At 50.5% G+C, this 19718-nt stretch overlaps 1 protein-coding gene across 5 annotated transcripts in view; it reads right to left on the reverse strand.

The window, feature by feature from the left end:
• Positions 1 to 2964: 2964 nt before the first annotated feature.
• NR1I2 (nuclear receptor subfamily 1 group I member 2) overlaps positions 2965 to 19718 on the reverse strand; it is a 30545-nt gene continuing 13791 nt past the window's right edge. The window contains exons 2-9 of one of the 5 annotated variants that reach the window (XM_070583833.1): positions 15105 to 15323; positions 12081 to 12214; positions 10564 to 10751; positions 9382 to 9656; positions 7190 to 7332; positions 6883 to 6999; positions 6428 to 6533; positions 2965 to 3270 (exon numbers count right to left, since the gene is read on the reverse strand). In XM_070583833.1, the coding sequence (XP_070439934.1) occupies positions 3252 to 3270; positions 6428 to 6533; positions 6883 to 6999; positions 7190 to 7332; positions 9382 to 9656; positions 10564 to 10751; positions 12081 to 12214; positions 15105 to 15136 (1014 nt within the window). In that variant the 5' untranslated portion in view covers positions 15137 to 15323 and the 3' untranslated portion in view covers positions 2965 to 3251. Of the gene's footprint in view, positions 3271 to 3834; positions 5196 to 6427; positions 6534 to 6882; positions 7000 to 7189; positions 7333 to 9381; positions 9657 to 10563; positions 10752 to 11989; positions 12215 to 15104; positions 15324 to 19718 lie in introns of those variants that run through there. The other 4 variants (XM_070583831.1, XM_008514641.2, XM_070583832.1 and 1 more) reach the window with 4 other exon arrangements.

Raw genomic sequence — 19718 nt, forward strand, 5'->3', positions numbered from 1 at the left:
TTTTAGACACATATTCTTGGTTTGTGTTTTAACAAAGCCTGCCTAACCAGTCATCTTGTCTGCACCAATGCAAAGGTTTCTGAGAGGACTATTGTATTCTCTATCCCTGTGGATATAAAGACACTGGCATTTCATTTTTTTTTTCCCCTTGCCTTTTTAAAGGATTTAACTTTGGAATCTTCCAAAGGAAGTTTGGCCAATGCCAGATCCCCAGGGGTCTGGGGATTTTTCTTTATTTTAAATCAAGATGGTATCTGACTCCTCTTGTTCATGTTAGTGATCCTCTAATCACAGAGCCGAACACTTTCTCCTTATATAGAAGAATAAACTAAGCGTGCTTTACAAGAAAATCTGTCTTTTCGGGTAGAATCCTGAGCCACTGAAAATGAGAGAGACAACTAGAAGCACAGTAGAGTCCCAGACTAAGTTCTACGTTTGAGAGGCTTTGAAAGTAATCCCTGGGGTTTGGATTATTTTCACAAGGGTTATGACTTTTGTTCAAGTTTGTTGCTCCGTTTTGCACCTCTGCAATAAAAGCAAAATGACAACCAGTACATAAGGGGTTAGCTTGACAAAGTAGACTTCCTTGTGTTAATTTTTAAGTTTTTTTTCTTATATATCTGTCTACAGGCAGATACAGATAGATGTATGAAAATGTGCTTGCCTGTAAAATTTGCATTTCTAATGTGTTGCCGATGGATCACTTGGGCCTGTACACATACCAATTAGCGTGACCACTTCCATCTTAAAAGCAAATCTAAAAAACAAAATTTATTATATATATATATATATATATATATAAAGGACTGTGGGTTGTATACAAACTATTGCAAACACTTGTGCAAATCTGTCTTGATATAAAGGAAAAGCAAAAATCTGTATAACATTATTACTACTTGAATGCCTCTGTGACTGATTTTTTTTTTTCATTTTAAATATAAACTTTTTTGTGAAAAGTATGCTCAATGTTTTTTTTCCCCTTCCCCATTCCCTTGTAAATACATTTCGTTCTATGTGACTTGGTTTGGAAATAGTTAACTGGTACTGTAATTTGCATTAAATAAAAAGTAGGTTAGCCTGGAAATGAAATTAAAATTCACAAGTGTGTGGTCTTTCTTTCAGTACCCAACCCTCTTTTCTTCACCCTGCCTATTTTGTCATTGCAATATGTAGTCACATCACCATCTCCGTTCCTCCAGTTAGAGAAACATGAATCTTTGTTATAAAAATCAAGATACAAACACTAGTTCTTCTTTCCAATGATCTTATTCCATTGTATAGCCCCAAGAGGTGCAGCTTCCATCTTGGAAACCTTTGGATTTGCTGTAGAGGAAGCTTTGCAGACACTGCTTTGAAGAGAGAAAATCCCTAAAAGGGACAAGTTTTTTAAACGTGTGTAAGCTGCTGTCTTTGATTACTGTGTTCACGGTTTGGTGTAGCTGTGTTTTCTTTTAACTTTCATCCCATTAGTAATGGTCTTTGGGAGTATCTGTAAAATATATGAACACCACAGACAGTGGGGCTGTACCTCCCAGGTAACCGACACATGTGTTTGAGTCTGCTCATTTCCAATCCTGGATGATGTATGTAAACATGTTATGTCTCTTAGTGCAAAAAGAAACATCTTTTTTTTAGGGCTGGCTCACTCTGTCAGGCCTAATCTAAAGGCTAGATATAAAGTCATGTGACTGCTGCTTCAATAAAAACAAATTTATATTGGATAAAGTCTAGTCTTCTCTTTATTTACTTACTTATTGTGCTGGGGGGGTTGGCTAATGCCACTAATATTTGTAAAATAGATACTTTTACCAGTGTGTGGGGAGGTGCAGGTTGGGGGGTTTCAGGACAAACATGTAAAACGTTACTTTGGGATGGGCCTCCTGAAGGTATTGAAGTGTGTGTTTGAGATTCACTTAACACAGTGTGTTAAATGTCCGGCAAGATAGCCTTTTAACTTAAAATCCTGAAAGACTGCGTTTCTAATTTATTAGGTCTTCCAAAAAGTTGTGACCAACCAGTCCTTTGAGATCCCGTTTGTGGAGAGCAGTGATAGAGATGTCATTTCAGAAGATGTTCTAGACAGATGACAGTTGGGAAAGGGAGAGATTAGGTTGCAAATCTCGTTCATGCAAAAGGAAGTGAGCCAGAGTGATGGGGTGGGTCACCCATTTCTCGGGTGTAGGAATACTTCACCCGCCACCTGGCACCTTCAGATTTAGGAGAGCTGTGGGTATGAAAAGGAAAGAGTCCAGGGAGAAACTGAAGCTAATGTGGAAGGTGGCATGCTCAGGCCCACACGTTGCCAGAAGCCGGGAAGGGATGGTCACTCAGATCTATGTTTCTCTTTACATCATCTTTTCTCCAGAAAGGAGAGGCCACCCTGCGCCTTCCCACAAGAAGACTTGTTGATGTCAAGGCTTTAATTAGATCCTTAGAGTCTGGGCCACGTAGAGATTGGCTGCTGGGTGGCTCTGACTAATGGGAGAGCCAGAGGCCAGCAGTCACTCACTTAGTCTTTTCTCCTGAGCTTTGGAGACTGACTCCATCCTCACCTGACCGAGGCAAGAGCTAGAAAAAGAATGGTGGCTACGAGGATGCCCGGAGACTGACCCCTAGTTCTCCATGCTGAAAAGCTCAGGGAAGGGAGTACTGAGGAAATCCAAATATTTGAGAGTAGGAAAGTTAGTCTGGCTCCTAGTCCTATAAACTCAAGATCCACAGAACTGCTGAAAGGAGTATCCTGTGTGAGCTCTGGTGCATCTAAGCTTGAATCTTAACTACATTTCGACTACACTTAGTATTTATAAATATTAAATCATACGTACCTACCAATTCAATGTTTATAGAACTGCCCAGGTATTTTTAAAATCCATACTGGGAGCTGGGAGTTTACCTCCAGTCTTAATCCCTCCTTGACCTCACCTTACTGTAGCCGACATTTAACAACCACTTCAGGCTCTTGAATGAATGGCACACTCAAAATTATTTCAACGGGGACGGAGAGATGCATCTGACTTACGAATACAGTTGAATGAAACATATTTCCAAACGAGTATAATTAGACAAAATTCCTGGGGGCGAAAGCTGTAGTCATTGTATTTGGAGAGAGGAGCTCTTTTTTCCCTCAGTTTCTTTTCTAAAAATGAGTGTGTTCTGAATCTCCTTGATGCAGAAGAGGCTGGGAAATCTGGAGGGTGGCAAGGAATATGTTTGCTGGCTTTGATTTATAGTGTCAGTGATTTCTTAAGTTCTCAAAGTTTGGCCTGCTTCCTGTAAAATAGTAAAAGCTGAATGAGTATCTGTTCCTTAAAATTCAGTTAACTTGTAGCTTCATTTGCAACGAAATGAGATATTTAAAATTAATTGTTAGTACATTTTAAATTATGCACATACTTTAAATTTTTAGGTAGAACCATCATTTTATGAGCAAACCAAGTTAAATAATGCATTTTTATGTTCTTACACGAAGAGTCTGCAGATGTGTAAAGGGCAATAGTAAAATAAGTAGTGAAATATATATATATATATTATATACATAATATATATTTCTATTTCTCCACCCCCACATTTCTTTCTTCCCCAGAAAAGAAGGCAAAAAAAGAAGAAAAAAGGTTTAAATCTCTACCCAAAGTTAATTCTGTAAGTCCTCTTACCTTGATTTGACATTAAACTTAGGATTTGATAAGCCTAGTTCTTAGGTGTGGAATGCTTTATGTAAAATTAGTTAAAACGTAGTTTATGAAAAATGCAAAAAAATTTTACTCAAAATGGCTATAAATAAAACAGACACTTTCATCCTCTTTAACTTTGCAAATAGATGTGTAAATGGAAACATACAGTGCACACATATCCAGCGCATTTATTAACTGCCTGGCAACGTAGCCTGTCACAGCGAGCACCCCAGGGTTCCAGCTTCGGGAGCAACCCACACCCCAGCTCAGATGTGGAGCAGACACACACACGTGCACACAGCCAGCTAGTGCCCTCCCTGCCTTGGGCACAGGTTCCAGGGATCCCTCTCTTGGGTCCTGAGTGCACACACAACCCCAGCGTAGCTCAGCATCCACACAAAGACATCCTTTATGCTGCTTACGCCACATCACTTCTTTTGATCAAAGTTACGTGTGTTTCTGCTTTGTTTTCTTTACTGAACCATAAACTTGAAAGTCAGGATCCATTTCTGAGTGAGCGTTACCCCACAGCAGGTTGCTTATTGTTTGGTGCTTAATAGCATGTTTGGATGTAGAGACAGAATGAGGTGTCAGGAGGAGGGAAGAATAAAAAGATAGGGAAGTCCTGAGCAGCTTCTGACATTTGGTGCAGGCTTCTGGCTTCTCTCGAGAATACTCCCACAGTCACTAATGCATCTGCTGATGGACACAGGCCTGGAACTCAGAGCAGCTCAGGACAGGAGGCTGTGGGTTGGGAATGAGTGAGAAGTGGGAGACAAGGGTGCTAGAGGTAGCAGTGAAAACACCCAAGAAGCTAATGAACTCGGGTATGGGCACAGACCCTCGATGGCCCACCCCCAGTCACCCTTTCCCCTCTCCCACCATAACACTAGATCCCCAGACCACTGGGCCTTCTAAGGGAAGGGTGGCCTTGCCTCTCAATGGGCCTGACCTATAGGCCAGTGCACTCTCCATTTAAGGGTCAATGGCTTCATTCTCCACAGACTGAGCTGGGGGCTGAGAGGACCCATGTTCCCTCCTGATGAATACTAGCCAGCATCCTCAGAGCTGTCATTGTGTGTTCCCTGGAGAGGCAGGACCTGTCGGGCACTGTAGGCTCTCAGTGGAGTCCATCTTTCTAGCCCCAGGAGTGGCGGCTCCAAGGGCTCTGGCTCTGGCTGCCCCCATGGGGGCTAGCCCAGGGGCCGCTGCTCAGCCATCTGTGATGTTGAACAACTCCCGCATGAGGGGGGTAGCAAAGGGGTGTATGTCCTGGATGCGCAGCAGCCGCTGGGTGTGCTCGGCGTTGATGCTGCGAAGCTCGGTGAGTATAGCCATGATCTTCAGAAACAGGAACCTGCAGGCCAGCCAGAGGAATGGTTGGGGGTGCAGCCACCCTTGCCCTGACCCACTAACCCTGGGACCGCTCTGAAGTTGCACAAGTTTGGAACAAGTTTGGAGGTTTTAATCTCAGGTCAGCCAAGAGACAAGGCTCGGTTGAATTCCTTAAGCTTCTCTTTCAGCCTGCGGACGAGAAGAGCAGAACAGCCTGGGGGACTTGAGGTGTGGACCTGCACTCCTTGCTCGCACCTCATGCTCTCGTATACAGACTTCCGGGGGAAAATCCAGGTATTGCAGGCACTGAGTGCACAGGTCAATTTGAGGGGAACTCTCTGCCCAGGTTAATGGCTGGGGTGAGGACCAAGTGGAGTAGTTGTAGGGGCAGGGGCTGCAGGCTGCAGTCCCTTCCTAGATATAGCCCGAGATCTAGTGTCTGAGACACATCTTGTGCCTCAGTTTCCCCATGATGCCTCCTAGCTCCATACAGGGGAGGACTGAGAAAATCAAGCCACGGCCACCCCCAGCATCCCAGGATGCTGAACTCAAAAGAACACGCCAAGTAAAGACTAGAGGTTTAAGTTCACACAAGCATACCCAGTGCTGGCCTTCACATGTCATGGCTGGGGCCTATGGGCACCAGGTCACGAGGACTGTGAGGCCCGGTGAAGGGGTGGAAGCCCCTGTCTGGCCACATCCTGAGTAGCCTTCCCCTTTGGGTTGTGCCCAAACTAAAGAGTTGCCAGTCCCATTTGCTGTGTTTGCCCCTGGGAGGTGGCTAGCAGCCGTAGAGTGTGGACTGCCGTCTTGGGCCACCTGTTCCACCTCCAGCTTCCGCTTGTCTGGCTGTGGAACCATGGGCAGTCACCCTGAGCCTCCTGTCCCTTGTGGGGTGGTGTTGGCACCTACTTCGTGAGGCTGTTTTCAAGATTAAAGGTGATAACACATGTAAACTGCTTGGCACCAGGGCTGGCACTTCTCAATAAATGGTAGCTGTTAATAGATTGATTTACTATTATCATCGTATTGTTATCTTTGTCATCATTATGGTTATTGCTGGCTATGGCTAGAAGAGCCTGTAGGAGCCTCAGGAGAGCACCTGGCTGTTCCCACCCCTTGATGACAAGAGTGTGGGAGGCTCTGGGCAGATGGGAGCTGTGCCTCAGGGAGCAGTGCCCCATCAGCTGGGCATGGCCTCTGGGCCTCCTTACGTTTCTCCATTGTTGGGCTGGAGCTTAGCTGACTGGGCAGGAGGCCTCAGGGGAGGTCACAGCACAGGGCCCCAAAGTCCTGATCATCAGAGGCTGCCCCAGGAGCGGCTCTAGTCTGCTCTCCCCAAGAGGCCCAGAACAAGCGGGGGCCTGGAGGGCAGGGCTGCCAGGGGGAGCCCCCTCACACCGTCCCGGTTTGCTGCTCACCGGTGGGCTGGCTGGGGCCGATTGCATTCGATGTAGACCTTCAAGGTGACAGCGAATTGCTCCTGCAGCTGGTCCACCACCCTGCGCTGCACCACACCTGGGCGATCTAGTGGGGAAGCGAAGGCAGTGTGGTGCCAGCAAGGCCATGGGGGCAAAGACAAGCTCGGTCTAACCGAGAAAGGGCAAATCACCAGCCAACCACCGTCCAGAGCCGGAGACGCCCAGGCAGGGAACTGAGGGAGCACTAGGAAGGCTGTGCATCACCCCACTGGCCCGAGGAGAAACCCGTCAGAGTCCCCATCCCAGCTATGCAGTCAGTCGGGGGGCAAGGCTGTCGGTTGGGACCTTCCCTGGGGGGCAGAGGAGGGACTGCTGCCTCCTGAAGCTAAAGCTGAGGCGGCGTGAGCAAGCCTGGGGGTGGTGGGGAGGCCAGACAGGACAGGTGGGGTCATCACCTGGGGAGAAGAGGGAGATGGCCTGCATTAGCACATACTCCTCCTTGTGCAGCTGCAGCTTCTTCAGCATGTAGTGGAATTTCAGCAGCGGCTCCAGGAGAAGCTGCTGGATGCCCCCTGTGAGTAGGATAGGATGGAGGGGCAAATTTCTTAGGATCTGACCAAAGACCCAGACTTCCCTCACTAACGTCTGTTTTCCCATCACCCAATCTTCTGCCCTGCAATCCCAGGACCAGCATATTCCTGGCATGGCTCCTCCCCGCCCTCCACGGTGTGTTCCCCTCCCTCTACCGGGGCAGACAGGCACCTGCAGGGTCTTCCAGGCAGTAGGACAGCCGACCACACTCCCAGGTCCCAGTCTCTGCATTGAACACCGTGTTGCATCTCAGTTGGCACAGCTCAAAGGTAGCCCCCTTCAGCAGGGAGATCTGGTCCTCGATGGGCAAGTCCCTGCAGTGAGGACAGGAGGGGAGGCCAGCTTCCTGAGAAGCTGCCACAGGCCAGCCCCCATTCCCAGGGTCCAGAAGTCAGGGGAGGTCGGGGAGAGGAGGATGGGCTCCCACCCCTGAGGATTCTGCAGTTGCTTTCAGATTGCCTCCGATCTCTCCCCCTGACAATCCAGCCAAGCACATGACTCCTCCCTTCCACCTTCCTCCAGTCTCCTGCTACCTTCTGGAACTCTCCACTGCCAACGTAGCTTGGTGTCCAGGGTCCTTACAGCCTGGCCCCATCTCCTCCAACTCCCTGCACAGCCGCTGACCTTGGCTTCTGGTCCCTGGCCTTGTACTTTCTGCCTCGGTTGCCCACTTGGAATGATTGACCCTTTGACTTCACTTAAGGAAATCCTGCTAGTCCTTCAGGCCAAGCTGTCTCTGTGGCTCCTAGACGTCTCTCCAGAATGCAGTGTTGTCCTGCAGGTGCCACTCCTTTGGCACGAGTTCCATGCAGTGGGGGTATTTGCTTCCTGCTATCTATTTGGACTCAATGTTTCTACTGTTTCTCTCCAGGCAGCCTGCATGCCTTGAGCCCCACTCCCAGCACTGAACGCAGGCCTAGCCACCGTGGCTGTCTCTGATATTCATGGTTAGATTGACACCCCTCCCAACCTGAGAGGGGCCCCAACTTCCCAATGAAGGAACCCGGGAGGGAGGTGGTTCTTGCCTGGCTCTTGACAAGGCCCTGTGCCCAGCTTTGGTCTTCTGGGGAATTTGGTCCCTTGTTTTCCTCACACCCCATCCTCCTTTTAGAGCCATAATACTGAGCAACTAGCGTCATGAAGCTGATCTCCTTCTGGGTCTCCCCAGCACCTAGCTCAGGACCTGGCAGGTGGCTGGCTCTCAGCTCTGTCCTCTGTGCTTCCAAAGCCGGCCTCTCTGATCAGCTGCACCCCTGTGCAAGTTCCTTAACCATGGTCGAGCTCAGTTTCCTATCTGTAGCATGGAGGTGATAAAAACGCCTGCCTCCTGGGGTGGTTGTGCTCAAAACTGTGGTCACAAAGAACAGCAAGTGACCTCCCATCCTGGTGTTAAATTGTGGGTCATCAGATGTCAGTGGGGATCCGCAAAGATCCACATGTGTAAGTAGGCCTCTCTCCCTACTCCCTTGACCTAATCTGCCACAATCTGACCCTGCGCCAGCCTGTCGCCTCCTCTCCCCATTAAATAAGTCCTGTGTGTCACCCATAGGGCACAGCGGAAACTGTGGGCTCCTGCAATATGACCTGCCCTCTGCCTGCCGATGGAATCAGGGGCTCCTTGTGTGTGTGATTTGGCTCCACCTGAGCAGGCCCAGCAAAACCAGGTGGCTGACCCCAGGAAAGACAAGCCCAGTACCACCTCCAGCCCTGACAGACCACATCTCACGAGGTTGTGCTGGTGCCACACCGGGAGGTTCCAGGGCTTCTTGATGACCAGTTGCCCAGGTTGTTGACTCCATGCCCAGCTTTAGGGAGTGCCCAGCCTTTGGTTCTCAGGACCAGCCATCCTCCTCATGGCCTTCCCAGCCTTCTCTTGGCAGCAGACTGCCAGAGCCCAAGCGTCTGCCCCTGCCTGTCTCCTCTTCTCCCTCTAGACTTCCTTCCCTTTCCTTCCAACTCCTTCCTGCTCTGGAACTGTCAACTTGTGATTCCTGCCCTTTTGGGAGGAAATAGGGAAGGGAATTCCTATCTGAATGTCCACCATGTATGTGCTGGATGCTCCTCAGATGTTTTCTTATTTCATATGGCAGCCTGCAAGGTAGGCCTTATTAGCTCCCAGACAGCAGAGGGGGAGGCTGAGACACAATGAGGTTAAGTGGCAGGCCCACAATCACAAAGGGAATGAGCTGTACCATGAGGGCTCCATTTCCCAGCAGTGCCAGGTACCCCAGGGGACACAGATAAAGGAGGGTCTTTCATCACCAACATCCCCCAGACTCAGAGGAATCTACCCCAGACCCTTTGAACCTGCTGGCCATTTCCTGCTCCTTTCCGCACCCATCCACCCAGCCCCCGTGTCCTACCTGAAGTGGGAGATGACTTTCGCAAAGTTGATGATGCCTTTGAACATGTAGGTGGACAAGTCAGCTATGTGGGGCAGCAGGGAAAAGATCTCTTTCCCACTGCCTTCGGCTGGGGGTTTGTAGTTCCAGATGCTGCCATCCTCCCCCCGCAGCTGCAGAGAGAGTTTCACGGAACACAGGTCTTTCCTGATCTGGCTCCACCTGGCAGCCTCTTCCCGTGATGGAGCCTGCAAAGACTCTGGAATCTCACAGCCACTGCTAAGCACCTCGGGCAGCTGGGACACGAGACGGGAGGTGGAGAGAAGAGAGAGAGACAGCATGTATTCTCCCAAACACGATCTCACACAGGCCCCAGACAGGTACACACAGCCACAGCTGCAGCCTGAGAGAATGCACGATTACAGATGCATGTGCACATGTGTGTGCAAACACACAAACACAGAGCACTTGTTTCTTCTCTCTGGTCTTCTCCCATCAGGTGGTGCACTTTCTGGATCTATGAATTAATGGTCTGGCACATCCCTGCCTGGTCAGAGATGGGTTTTCTCCTTGCCCTAATGGAAGATGAGGGGGGCCTCCACCATCACTGTGTCCCAAACATCACTGACCTTGGGCTCAGGAGACTCAGAGAGAAGGATCTGGGAGCTACAGATGGAAAGAACAGACTTCTGGGGTGTCTGGGCTAACTAGTTCGCTGAGCTGGGCAGGCCACCCGAGATGCTGGTGAGCATAGGAGGAGGAGGCACTGGGTCGTACATGGCTAATGTTGCTGAGATCACTAACTATTCTTGGGTCAGTAAAACCAGTTCACACAAGTCCACCCCCTGCAGGTCCTGACCCTATCATCACAAAGGCCTGAATGCCAGCCACCCTGGGGCACCTCCGCTTTCCCTCCCTTTATTGCTCAGACTCAATTTCTACCTGCTGTGGAAGGAGAGAGCAGAGATTCTCAAACCTGAGTGTGTCAGAATCACCTGGAGGTCTTGTCACAACACAGAATGCTGGGCCCCACCCCAAGTTTCTGATTCAGGAGGTGTGGGGCGATCTGAGAATCTGCATTTGTAGCAAGTTCCCAGGTGCTGCTGCTGCTGGTCCAGGGAACACTCTGTGGGAACCCCTGGGAATGAGACTGGCCTTCTGAGGAGCCAGCACACTAGCTGAGCCAGCTCCAATGCCTCATACCCGGAAATTCTTGAAATGGGAGAAGGTGATGTCAAAGGTTTTCTTCTGAGCATCCATCAGCTCCCTGATCATCATCCGCTGCTCTTCGGTCAGACCCTTGGCTCCAGGGGGCTGAGTCCCAATCCGTTCCCTCTTCTTCCTCCTGATCAAGGCCCGCCTCTGCTCCACGGCCGCGTCGGACATGATCACTGCAGGGACAGCCAGACCAGGCTCAGGCACCTGCCAGGAGCTTGGCCACTTCTTGACCCCCTCCAGGCAACAGTAGGGAGGGTGCTGGTGACAAGAACCGGCCCTTTTCCAGACTTGAGAGGTCTGTGGGCTCCTCTGGAGAAACACTGGGGTGAGGACAGAGGGATGAGGTGCGGCTGGTGTGCTGCCCGCAGCTGTGGGGTTTGTAACAATTTTGTGGGACAGTGGGCAGAGTGCAGCCCTCAGAATCAAAAGGTGCTGGGTTTGAGGGACAGCTTTGCTGCTCTCTAGCGGTGACCTTGACAAGCTCGCTCACCTCTCTCCTTCAGTTTCCTTCCTGGTTATCTGGAGTGACTGCTAACCTCACACTGCTGTTACAATGAGACACTGCATGGCAAGTGCCTAATCCAGCTCCTGGTACACAATAGCCGTTGAGTAAATGCACCTGACATGACTCCTTCCTGGTAGATCAGACACCAACAAGACTCCTCAGAGTCCCCAAGGTCCCTGGGTCTCCAAAACCCCGGAAGCTGGGGCTAGTGCTTAGAAGGAAATATCAACTCTAGCCACTGCCTATGTAGCCTGGAGCTGTCGGGTCTTCTGTGGATTTCTGGAGCCCACTTGCGTGTGTAGAGCAAAGCTGTGGGGGTCTTTGGAGGGGAGAGCAGGGACGGCTGGGGAGGGCCTCACTCTCTGCCGGTCTGCAGCAGGCTCTCTGCCCGCATGCCCAGGAACCCGGCCCCTGAAAGAGGCTGCCCATCACGTAAGGTCACTCTGTGATTGATGGAGATAAATATGCACTGGAAGTTTCCAGTCTTTTCTCCACGAGCTTTAATCACAGAGTCACCTCTGAGCACAATTACACCAAAGCTCAACAGGTAGAAGGAGAGCACTCTATGTCGCCTATCTGCAAACAGTTCCTCTGGAGGACACCAGGTCTGGGGCAGCAGCGGACCCCAGCCACTAGAAGGTTGGGGGTCATGTCACATTACGTGTCTCCAGCTCCCCGCCCTCCAATTCACCTTCCCCAATTTGGTTAAAACAACGATGAAGGGGACAAAAAGAATCCCTCAAGAGCCGCTGAGGGGAGAGTGGGGCACGACCCTGGCCTGAGATAAGCACACCTCCCAGAGCAGAGACTAAGGGCCCCTCCACCTCCCCAAACCCCAGGACTGCCGCGGGGGTGCGGGCAGCGTGCACGTGCACACTTGCCGTGCGGGTCTGCACACGCGCTCACATGCACGCCCGCGGCCCACGCCCACTCGGCGGCCGCGCGTGTCAGGCCGAGGGTCCGCGCGCCCACGCCGCCCAGGCCGCCCGCTGCTCACTCTCCTTCTTCATGCCGCTCTCCAGGCACTTGCGCAGGCGGCAGGCCTGGCACTGTCGCCTGGTCTTCCGAGTGATCTCGCAGGTGCCCTTCCGGAAGGGGCACCTCAGGCGGGCGTTGCGTTTCATGGCCCTCCTGGGAGAGAACAAAGAGCGAGAGGTCGGCCCAGGGGCCTCTCCAGGCCGCCTCACATCCCGAGGACACTAGCCGCGCCCTCTGTGGGGCCTGCCTCTGCCTCTGAGTCTGGTGGGGTTCATCGGAGAGGTGCGGGGGTCTTTCTATCGGCGGGGCCCCCCCCCCAGGAGTCTCTGGAGGAGGGAGAGCAGGAGGAAGCGGTTCCTGCCACATTCCCACTGCGCTTCCAACAAGCCACCCCCCGGGCCCCTTTCTGGGGGCAACAGCGCCAAGCCCCGCCCAGCTTACCCCGACCCTCCCCTCACCCCCTTGCCCTTAGTACCAGGCACCCCAGGAGGACGAGGCCATGTTTCTGTGCAGGTGGCCTCTTCCTGGGTTTCTCCTCCTTGGAGGAGGGAGCCAGAGGAAACCGGCCCCAGGAGGGTAGGGACAGAAGGCCCGCCCTTGCCCAGCCCCCAGTCTAGACTGGGGGCCAGGGGCAGCCGGAGGCTCAGGAAACTGTGGGGAACTCTCTACCTCACCGGACAACGGCCTACCCGTCCGAAAAGCGGATTCTCCTGACTGATCTGCGGGAGCCAAGGAGTTCAGAGGCCTGAAGCAGGGGGTGTGTGGGCCCGTCAGCCACAGGTCCCGGCACAGCTGGCCGGGTGGGGAGATACCGGGGTAAATGCCTTAGAGACCCCAGCACAACCGCCCTCTCCCCACAGCCAGGGCATCCTGAACTTCCCGCAAAAGACCCAGTCAATGTGGCCCTAACTTCCTTGCCCCCTTTTCGCAGCTGAATAGAAAGAAACCAATTCCTCTTGGGCTCTGGCCTCTGGCCTCTGGTTCTGGTCCACAGTGTGGAAAACGAGGACCTGACAGGCATGGCTGCAGAGTGGCCCTGGGGCTGAACCCGGAGGCTGAGCCGTGTTCATGGTGACCACAAGCTTGACCCCGGAGGCCTGAGGCCTAGGGCCAGTGACCAGCCCAGGGGGCGTGTTCTTCACGGGCGCCACCACCTCCCCCTCCTGCCTGCTGATGCTCCTCCAGAGTCCACCCAGAACGGGAAAGGGGGAGGAGCTCACACTTATGAACGACATGCTGTGAATCAGATGCGCAGCTGGATATCGTGCAGAGCTGTGCAAATTCATTTCTCACACCCCGTGGAATTCATCAGGTCATCTGCCTGACAGAGGAGGAAACTGAGTCTTGGAGAAGACAGATGGCTGTCCTTCCAGGTGAAGGACAAGCTGAAATCTGAACTCAGGTCTGTGATCCACAATGCCAGCTTTTACCCCTACAGCACGCTGCTCCCCACCCACCCCGGGAGTCCCAGGACAGCCACTGAGTGGAGGCAGCCGAGCAGAGGACTCTGCCCCCCAAGGCAGTCTACACGGACGCTGCCGGCAGAATCCAGATCTGGCTCGGATGTCTGCTCTCCTCCGGGTGGCCGTGTTGGCATATGCCCAGCTCAGGATTGTGTCTGGTGCTCTTGCTAGTGACCAGTTCAGGAGTATGCTGGGGCCCAGTTCCAGCCGCTGTGAACTGAAGGGTCTTCTGGGGAAGGTTTCCTTGCTCTTAGAGAGAGGATGAGATGGGCCTTTCTGTCCCTCGGCTGAGCATCGTGGTTACCGCCTGTGGCCCCTGCACGATGCTGCCCCAGGGGGAGCAGCCCGAGAGCAGAGCTCTCACATAGGACAGCAGCAGAGAAAAGTGAAAAGATCCGAGCTGCTGAACTCACCAACCCTGAAGCCTTCAGACTTCTAGAAATGAGCAGTAACATGTTTTCCTCATTGTTAAACCCCTTTGAGTGGAGCATTGCTACAGCTGAACGCGGCCTGACGTGGCTGCTGTGTTGAGCGTCTGTTAGAACCCACCCAACACGGGTGTTCGTTTCTCCCTGGAGCATGGGCACCTTTGGACCCGGCCTAGGCCCAGCCATTCCCTTGGCACCTGAGAACCGCTCAAGCTTGACCACATACGCCCTGAGGCCGGAGTTTCTTCACTCTGGGGAGACGTTGAGCTGCTGCAGCCCATCCCTGGGCTAATCCCTCCGTGGACATCTTCCTGTGGGTTCTGGCCCGCACCCGCCTGACTGGAGGCCCATCTTCGGTGGGACTGCAGAGTGGGCCGTGGCTCTAGGGTTTGTTTCCATCTGAATGTCCAGCCACCGGGAAGAACTCTGCACAGGCCAAGCCAGGCTGGCTGTACCGAGATGCGTGAGGGTCCCAGAGGTGAGCGCTGCTCTCTCATAGCTGGCCCTCCCACAGGGCAGACCGGGAGCCTTCCTCACACATTTCCTTTCTCTGCTCCCCTCATTTCCTGGTGGGCTTCTCTTCCTCTTGGTCTGAGCCTCGCCTCGAGCTTTGTTTTTTCTCTCTCTTCAGCTGGACGACGTGAGCCTTCTGTCCGGACCTGTCTTGCTGTGAGCTGGGACCTTTTAGTCCTTACCTTTTTGGACCTCTCTGTTTGTCTGTTTCTAGGTGAGCTTGTTTTGTAGCAGTATTCATTTATTTTATTCCATTCTTTACTCAACAACCACTCCAGAAGACTGATCTGAACACTTGCATTTTGGATTTTCAAATTCTTTGCTCTTTTACTGACTGATCTGCTATTTTGTTCAAGAACACATAGAGAAACACAGGGGCACCTTAATTCAAAGGGACCTTTCCTGGGTAAGGCAGGAAGACAGAAGATGAAGGAGCCTCTGAGATGTAAATGGCTCTCTTGAGAGTCATTTGGATGGGCCATCAGCCCACACTCTGAACCTGGGAGAGAGGTCAAGCTGAGGCCCTGAGACAGTGCCCAGTGGGCCAATGGCAGAACCCTAGTTAAATGTGTGCGTCAGGAGTGGCAGAACCCAGGGTGTCAGGGGAGCAGGTGGGTAAAGGTTGAGAGGTAGCTCTACCTGAAAAAGCCTTTGCATCCTTCACATGTCATGACGTTGAAGTGATAACCAGTGGCCTTGTCCCCACATACACGGCAGATTTGGGGACCCCCATCTCTCTCATGGGCATTGATGGCCGGCTTTCCAGGAGTGGAGTCTGCTTCTTTGCAGCGCACAAGGTCAGCATGGTTCCAGCTCTCTTCAGGTCTCACCTCCAGCTTTGCTTCTGGGCCCCTTGCACTAGAAGTGAAAAAACCACAGGGAATGAGAGGGCTGGGCAGGATGTGCAGGGGCAGTCCTCTCTGTGTGTCACTCCCATTTGGCTCTGTGGACCCTAGAGCTGCCTCTCGTGGAGGAAATGGGGGTGGGTTTGGAGTTGTTCTAAAAAGAGATGTAACCACGACATTTTATATACAATAATAGGGTTCTGGAATAAGACATGTGAACAAGAACATGGAAGGGAGAAAGGTAAGAGGAAGAAACAAGAAGGAAAAAGAAAAGGCTATCTGGGTTGGCTCATGGCAGTAATACTTGAATGGACTGAGATCAGGAGGCCATGAGCTGGTCAAAAGTCTGAACGGGGAGCAGCCCAGGGGACAGGTCACTTGTTCAGGATGGTTTCTGGGATTGAAGAAACCCAGGGGGGCAGCCCTCAGGTGTGTTGTGGCCCAAGCTCCCAGAGAGAGCTGGAAAGGCTGGGCAGAGAGAGGGTTTCAACTGAGTAACCAAACAGATGGGGAGAAAGATAGACAGGAGTGAGGCTCACGATGCAGGGAGAAAATGGCCCATGTCCCAGGCAAGCGGGGGCCTAAGTGAATAATCAGAGAACTCGTAGCCACTGATAGAGCTGTCCTCAAGATGCCCCTCCAGGGAAATTTCACCTTGAGAATGGACACCGAGGACAAGTAGTAGAGTAGAAATTGGGAACTGTCCTATTCACTGCTTTTCCCAAAAGTCTGTCTGGGCACTGACTGCTGAGGACCGCCACACCACAGATGATGTTGCTTTTTCTAAAACCAAAATGAAACTTTGACAGAAATTTCAACACACCAATTTCTGTTTCCAACAGCATGACAGATGAGAGCTGACAGTTTCACCGCTAAGGATGGATTGGAATTAATCTGTGCCCTGTCCCTGGCCCGCAGAAAACTGCAGACAGACTGGGAACTTGAACCGAACAGGTGTGTATGGGAATCTCTCCTAATTTTTCAAATCATAATCATGACCTCGTATAGGTTTGCAGACAAAATGTATACTGAGTGTTCACAAAAGCCTCAAACCAAGAATTTGATTTAGGGATCTTGGGTTGGTGGTGCTCCCAGACACCCACAGAAGCAGATGTTGATCCTCCTCTCTAGAGGAACTCACATTCCACCAAGGCACGAAGAGTCGCACAAGTAGTGTTCAAGAAATATGAGCAAAAACTCAGAAATCGCAAGGCCAGGACCAACGTGGCACCATGAGCAAGACTCAGCAAAAACAACTTAGAACAAAACCAGACATTCAAAGGCTCCCTGAATTATCAAACATGGAATCTATTTAAATAAATAGTAGAAAACGTTAAAGATATAAGAGCAAAAGACCACAAAATTGACCAAGCAGATTTGCAAAATGAATAAAAATTGACTATAAAATCTGAACAAATATTGACTGTATAAACCAACAATATCAATGTCCTGGGAGTTAGAAAAAGCAAAACATAACTAAAATCTGCAACAACATAGAAGACAGAGGATCACAGTGAAACTTTTCTAAGGTTCTGTATCGTTGAGGGAGGGAAAGATAATAAATAACTCGATTTTGATAAGTAAAGTATACTTGTTAAAATTTCTAAGATAACCTCTAAAAGTCTAGAAATAGAATGCATACCTAATAGAAGCTAATAGAGAGGAAAAAATGGGAGAAGAAGAAAAAATTCAACTAGAGAGATTAAAAGAAACTCAAAGAATGAGATAAATAGAAAGCACTGGGTAAGAAGGTGGAAATAGCACATATAATGATAATTAAATTTAAATATATTAAATGTTCCCATTAAAAGACACTGACAGGGGGTGGTTAAGTTTGCGTGCTCTGCTGCGGCAGCCCAGAGTTGCACTGGTTCGGATCCTGGGTGCAGACTTGGCACCGCTCATCAGGCCACGCTGAGGTGGTGTCCCACATAGCACAACCAAGGCACTTACAACTAGAATATACAACTATGTACTGGGGGGCTTGGGGGAGAAGAAGAAGAAAAAAGGAAAAAAACAAAAGGAAGATTGGCAACAGCTGTTAGCTCAGGTGCCAATCTTTCAAAAAAAAAATAAGTAGCATTTAAAAAAAAAGACACTGAGAAAAATGGTGTCAGCATTTCAGGCTGGGATTATCTAAGGTTTGGGATTAGTATTTTGGGGGCAGACTTTGAGTTGAAGAATAAGGAATGGGGCAGGTACTAAACTGGTAACTAACAATTATTGAAACAGTGTTCTAGGTCCTTTGCGAAAGGTAACTCATTTATTCATCATAACAATTATCATAACACTTATAATCTCACTCAACAAACATATGTTTGAGCATCTACCATACATCGGATACCCTGTCATGTTGGGTCATTTTTCAGGTCCTACGAAAGCTGGAAGTCACTTTTTTGGCAGAAATCCGGGGCCTGCTATAAACCCCTCTAACTACTCACAGACACAGAGTGTGCCAAAATCAAAGAGCATCACAGGAAGGGAAAATTTCCTATGCAAGGTATCACTTCGGAGTGCACACTGGAGGAGAACTGCTTTCCTTAAGTTTCAGCTTCGTTCCGGAGCCATTAGGAATAGTAGAATCTGAGGCTATGGAGATGGTTGGCAGAGAGTCTGCACGTAAATTATCAACTTTGGACAATCGGAGATAGTGAGATGTCTCTTCCATAGCAAACAGTGTAAATGCCGTTCCCTAGGAGGGAAGTGATCATTATGCAGTAACAACCTGAATAACAGGAGAAGCTCGGTGGATGGCATACGCCAAGAAGGTGAAAGAAATGTCTCCAAGAGGACACAGGAGAGACGTTTACTTAAACGTGTCTGATTAATCCCCAATTCCTTAACTCATGAGGAGGTATTAGAATTAATGCCAGACCCTCACTCCATAGTGTTTGTATAACTTTTGTTTGGTTTTGCCTAAATTTGCTGTTAATAAGCAGACCCTGGGACATTCCGTAGGCCAGTCTCTCATATCCTTACGAAGTCCCAGTTAGAGAACTCATGACAGCTATGTTCCAAAGATAGCCCCCAGTCAGCCACATCTCCTGGGATTCCCACCCTTGTGCAGTCCCCTCCATGATGCATCTAGGATGGTCTGGGCTTTGCTTTAAACAATAGAATGTGGGGAAGTGACACTGTGCCAGTTCTGGGCGTAAGCTGTAAGAAGGCCTGGCAGCTTCTGCTTTTGCCCTTTGAGGAGTCCTAAGCCATCATGTGAGAAAGTCTGGCTATGCTGCTGGAGTGGCCACCCAAAGGGACCATGCAGAGAGGCCATGTGAAGAGGGAGGGCCCTGAGATGACACAGACAAGAGAGGCCCAGCTGCCACAGCCTTCCAGCCGTCCCCACCAACTTCCGGTCATGTGAGCAAGCTCTCTTGACCGTCTCAGCCCAGTTAAGCCTCCAGCCAATGCCACGTGGAGCAGAACTGCCACAGAATCATGGCAGAAAATAAAATGGTGGTTGATTTAATCTAGTAAGTTTTGGGGAGGTTTGTTACATGGCAAGAGATAATGGAAACAGAACTAGAATTTTGTTAGAAATAGGTCTGAACTGGGGTGGGTGGGGGTGCCAGCTGACACCCCCAGTCCTGATCTTACTCCACTCTTATGTCAGTCCTGCTTACAAAACGGTGCCCTGTGGGCAGGAAATGACAGTGACTAGGTGACTGGTCGGTACCAGCCATCTCTCTCTTTCATGGGAATATCATAAGACAATTAGACGTGCAGTTTCCATTGACTGCAGCTGTGTTTGCTCTGAGGGCGGCACCTGCTCCTTGCTGTGATCTGTGAAGTCTAGCCAGTGGAGCGTTGAAATGATTGCCTCTTGTATCAGTGAAAGTAAAATACTTCTTCAGTGAGGGCTTTTCAAACATCATTGTAAAGCTCAGTGTTTGGGCTGAATACTAAAGACAGGATATATTCTCAGCAAGGAAGAGTCATCGATAAATGAATGAATAAATTAATGAATTTAGTGTTTCTCCATGCCTGGGGCTTGCTGCGCCGAGCACACTCATCGCTGCCCCCTCTCTGGGTGGGTGATCAGGTGGCATTGCTTAGCTAGTAGGAGGTGGAGTCAGAATTTGAAACCAGGTCAGCCCAACTCTAAAGCCTGTGTTCTGAGGTCAGCATTGTGCTACATTGTTCACCAGACTTGTTTCTGAACGGGTGCACCGTTTATTACACCCCCTTCATTTCTGTGCAAGATTTTTCCCAGGCAGTTTGTCTCCAAGTCCCTCTGTGTCATGAGATTCCTTCGGTCTAGCTCTCTGTTCTTGGGCAGAAGGTGGTTCCCTGAGACCCTCAGTTCTTGCTCTCTCAGCGCTGGTTATAGCAGCAGGGACCACGGAACCTTGCTGCCACTCCCACCACATCCAGAGGCACCTTATCCCCCACCCTCTGGAGGACTGCT

The sequence above is a fragment of the Equus przewalskii genome, chromosome 18, assembly GCF_037783145.1.
Source record: "Equus przewalskii isolate Varuska chromosome 18, EquPr2, whole genome shotgun sequence".
NCBI classification, from domain to species: Eukaryota; Metazoa; Chordata; class Mammalia; order Perissodactyla; family Equidae; genus Equus; species Equus przewalskii.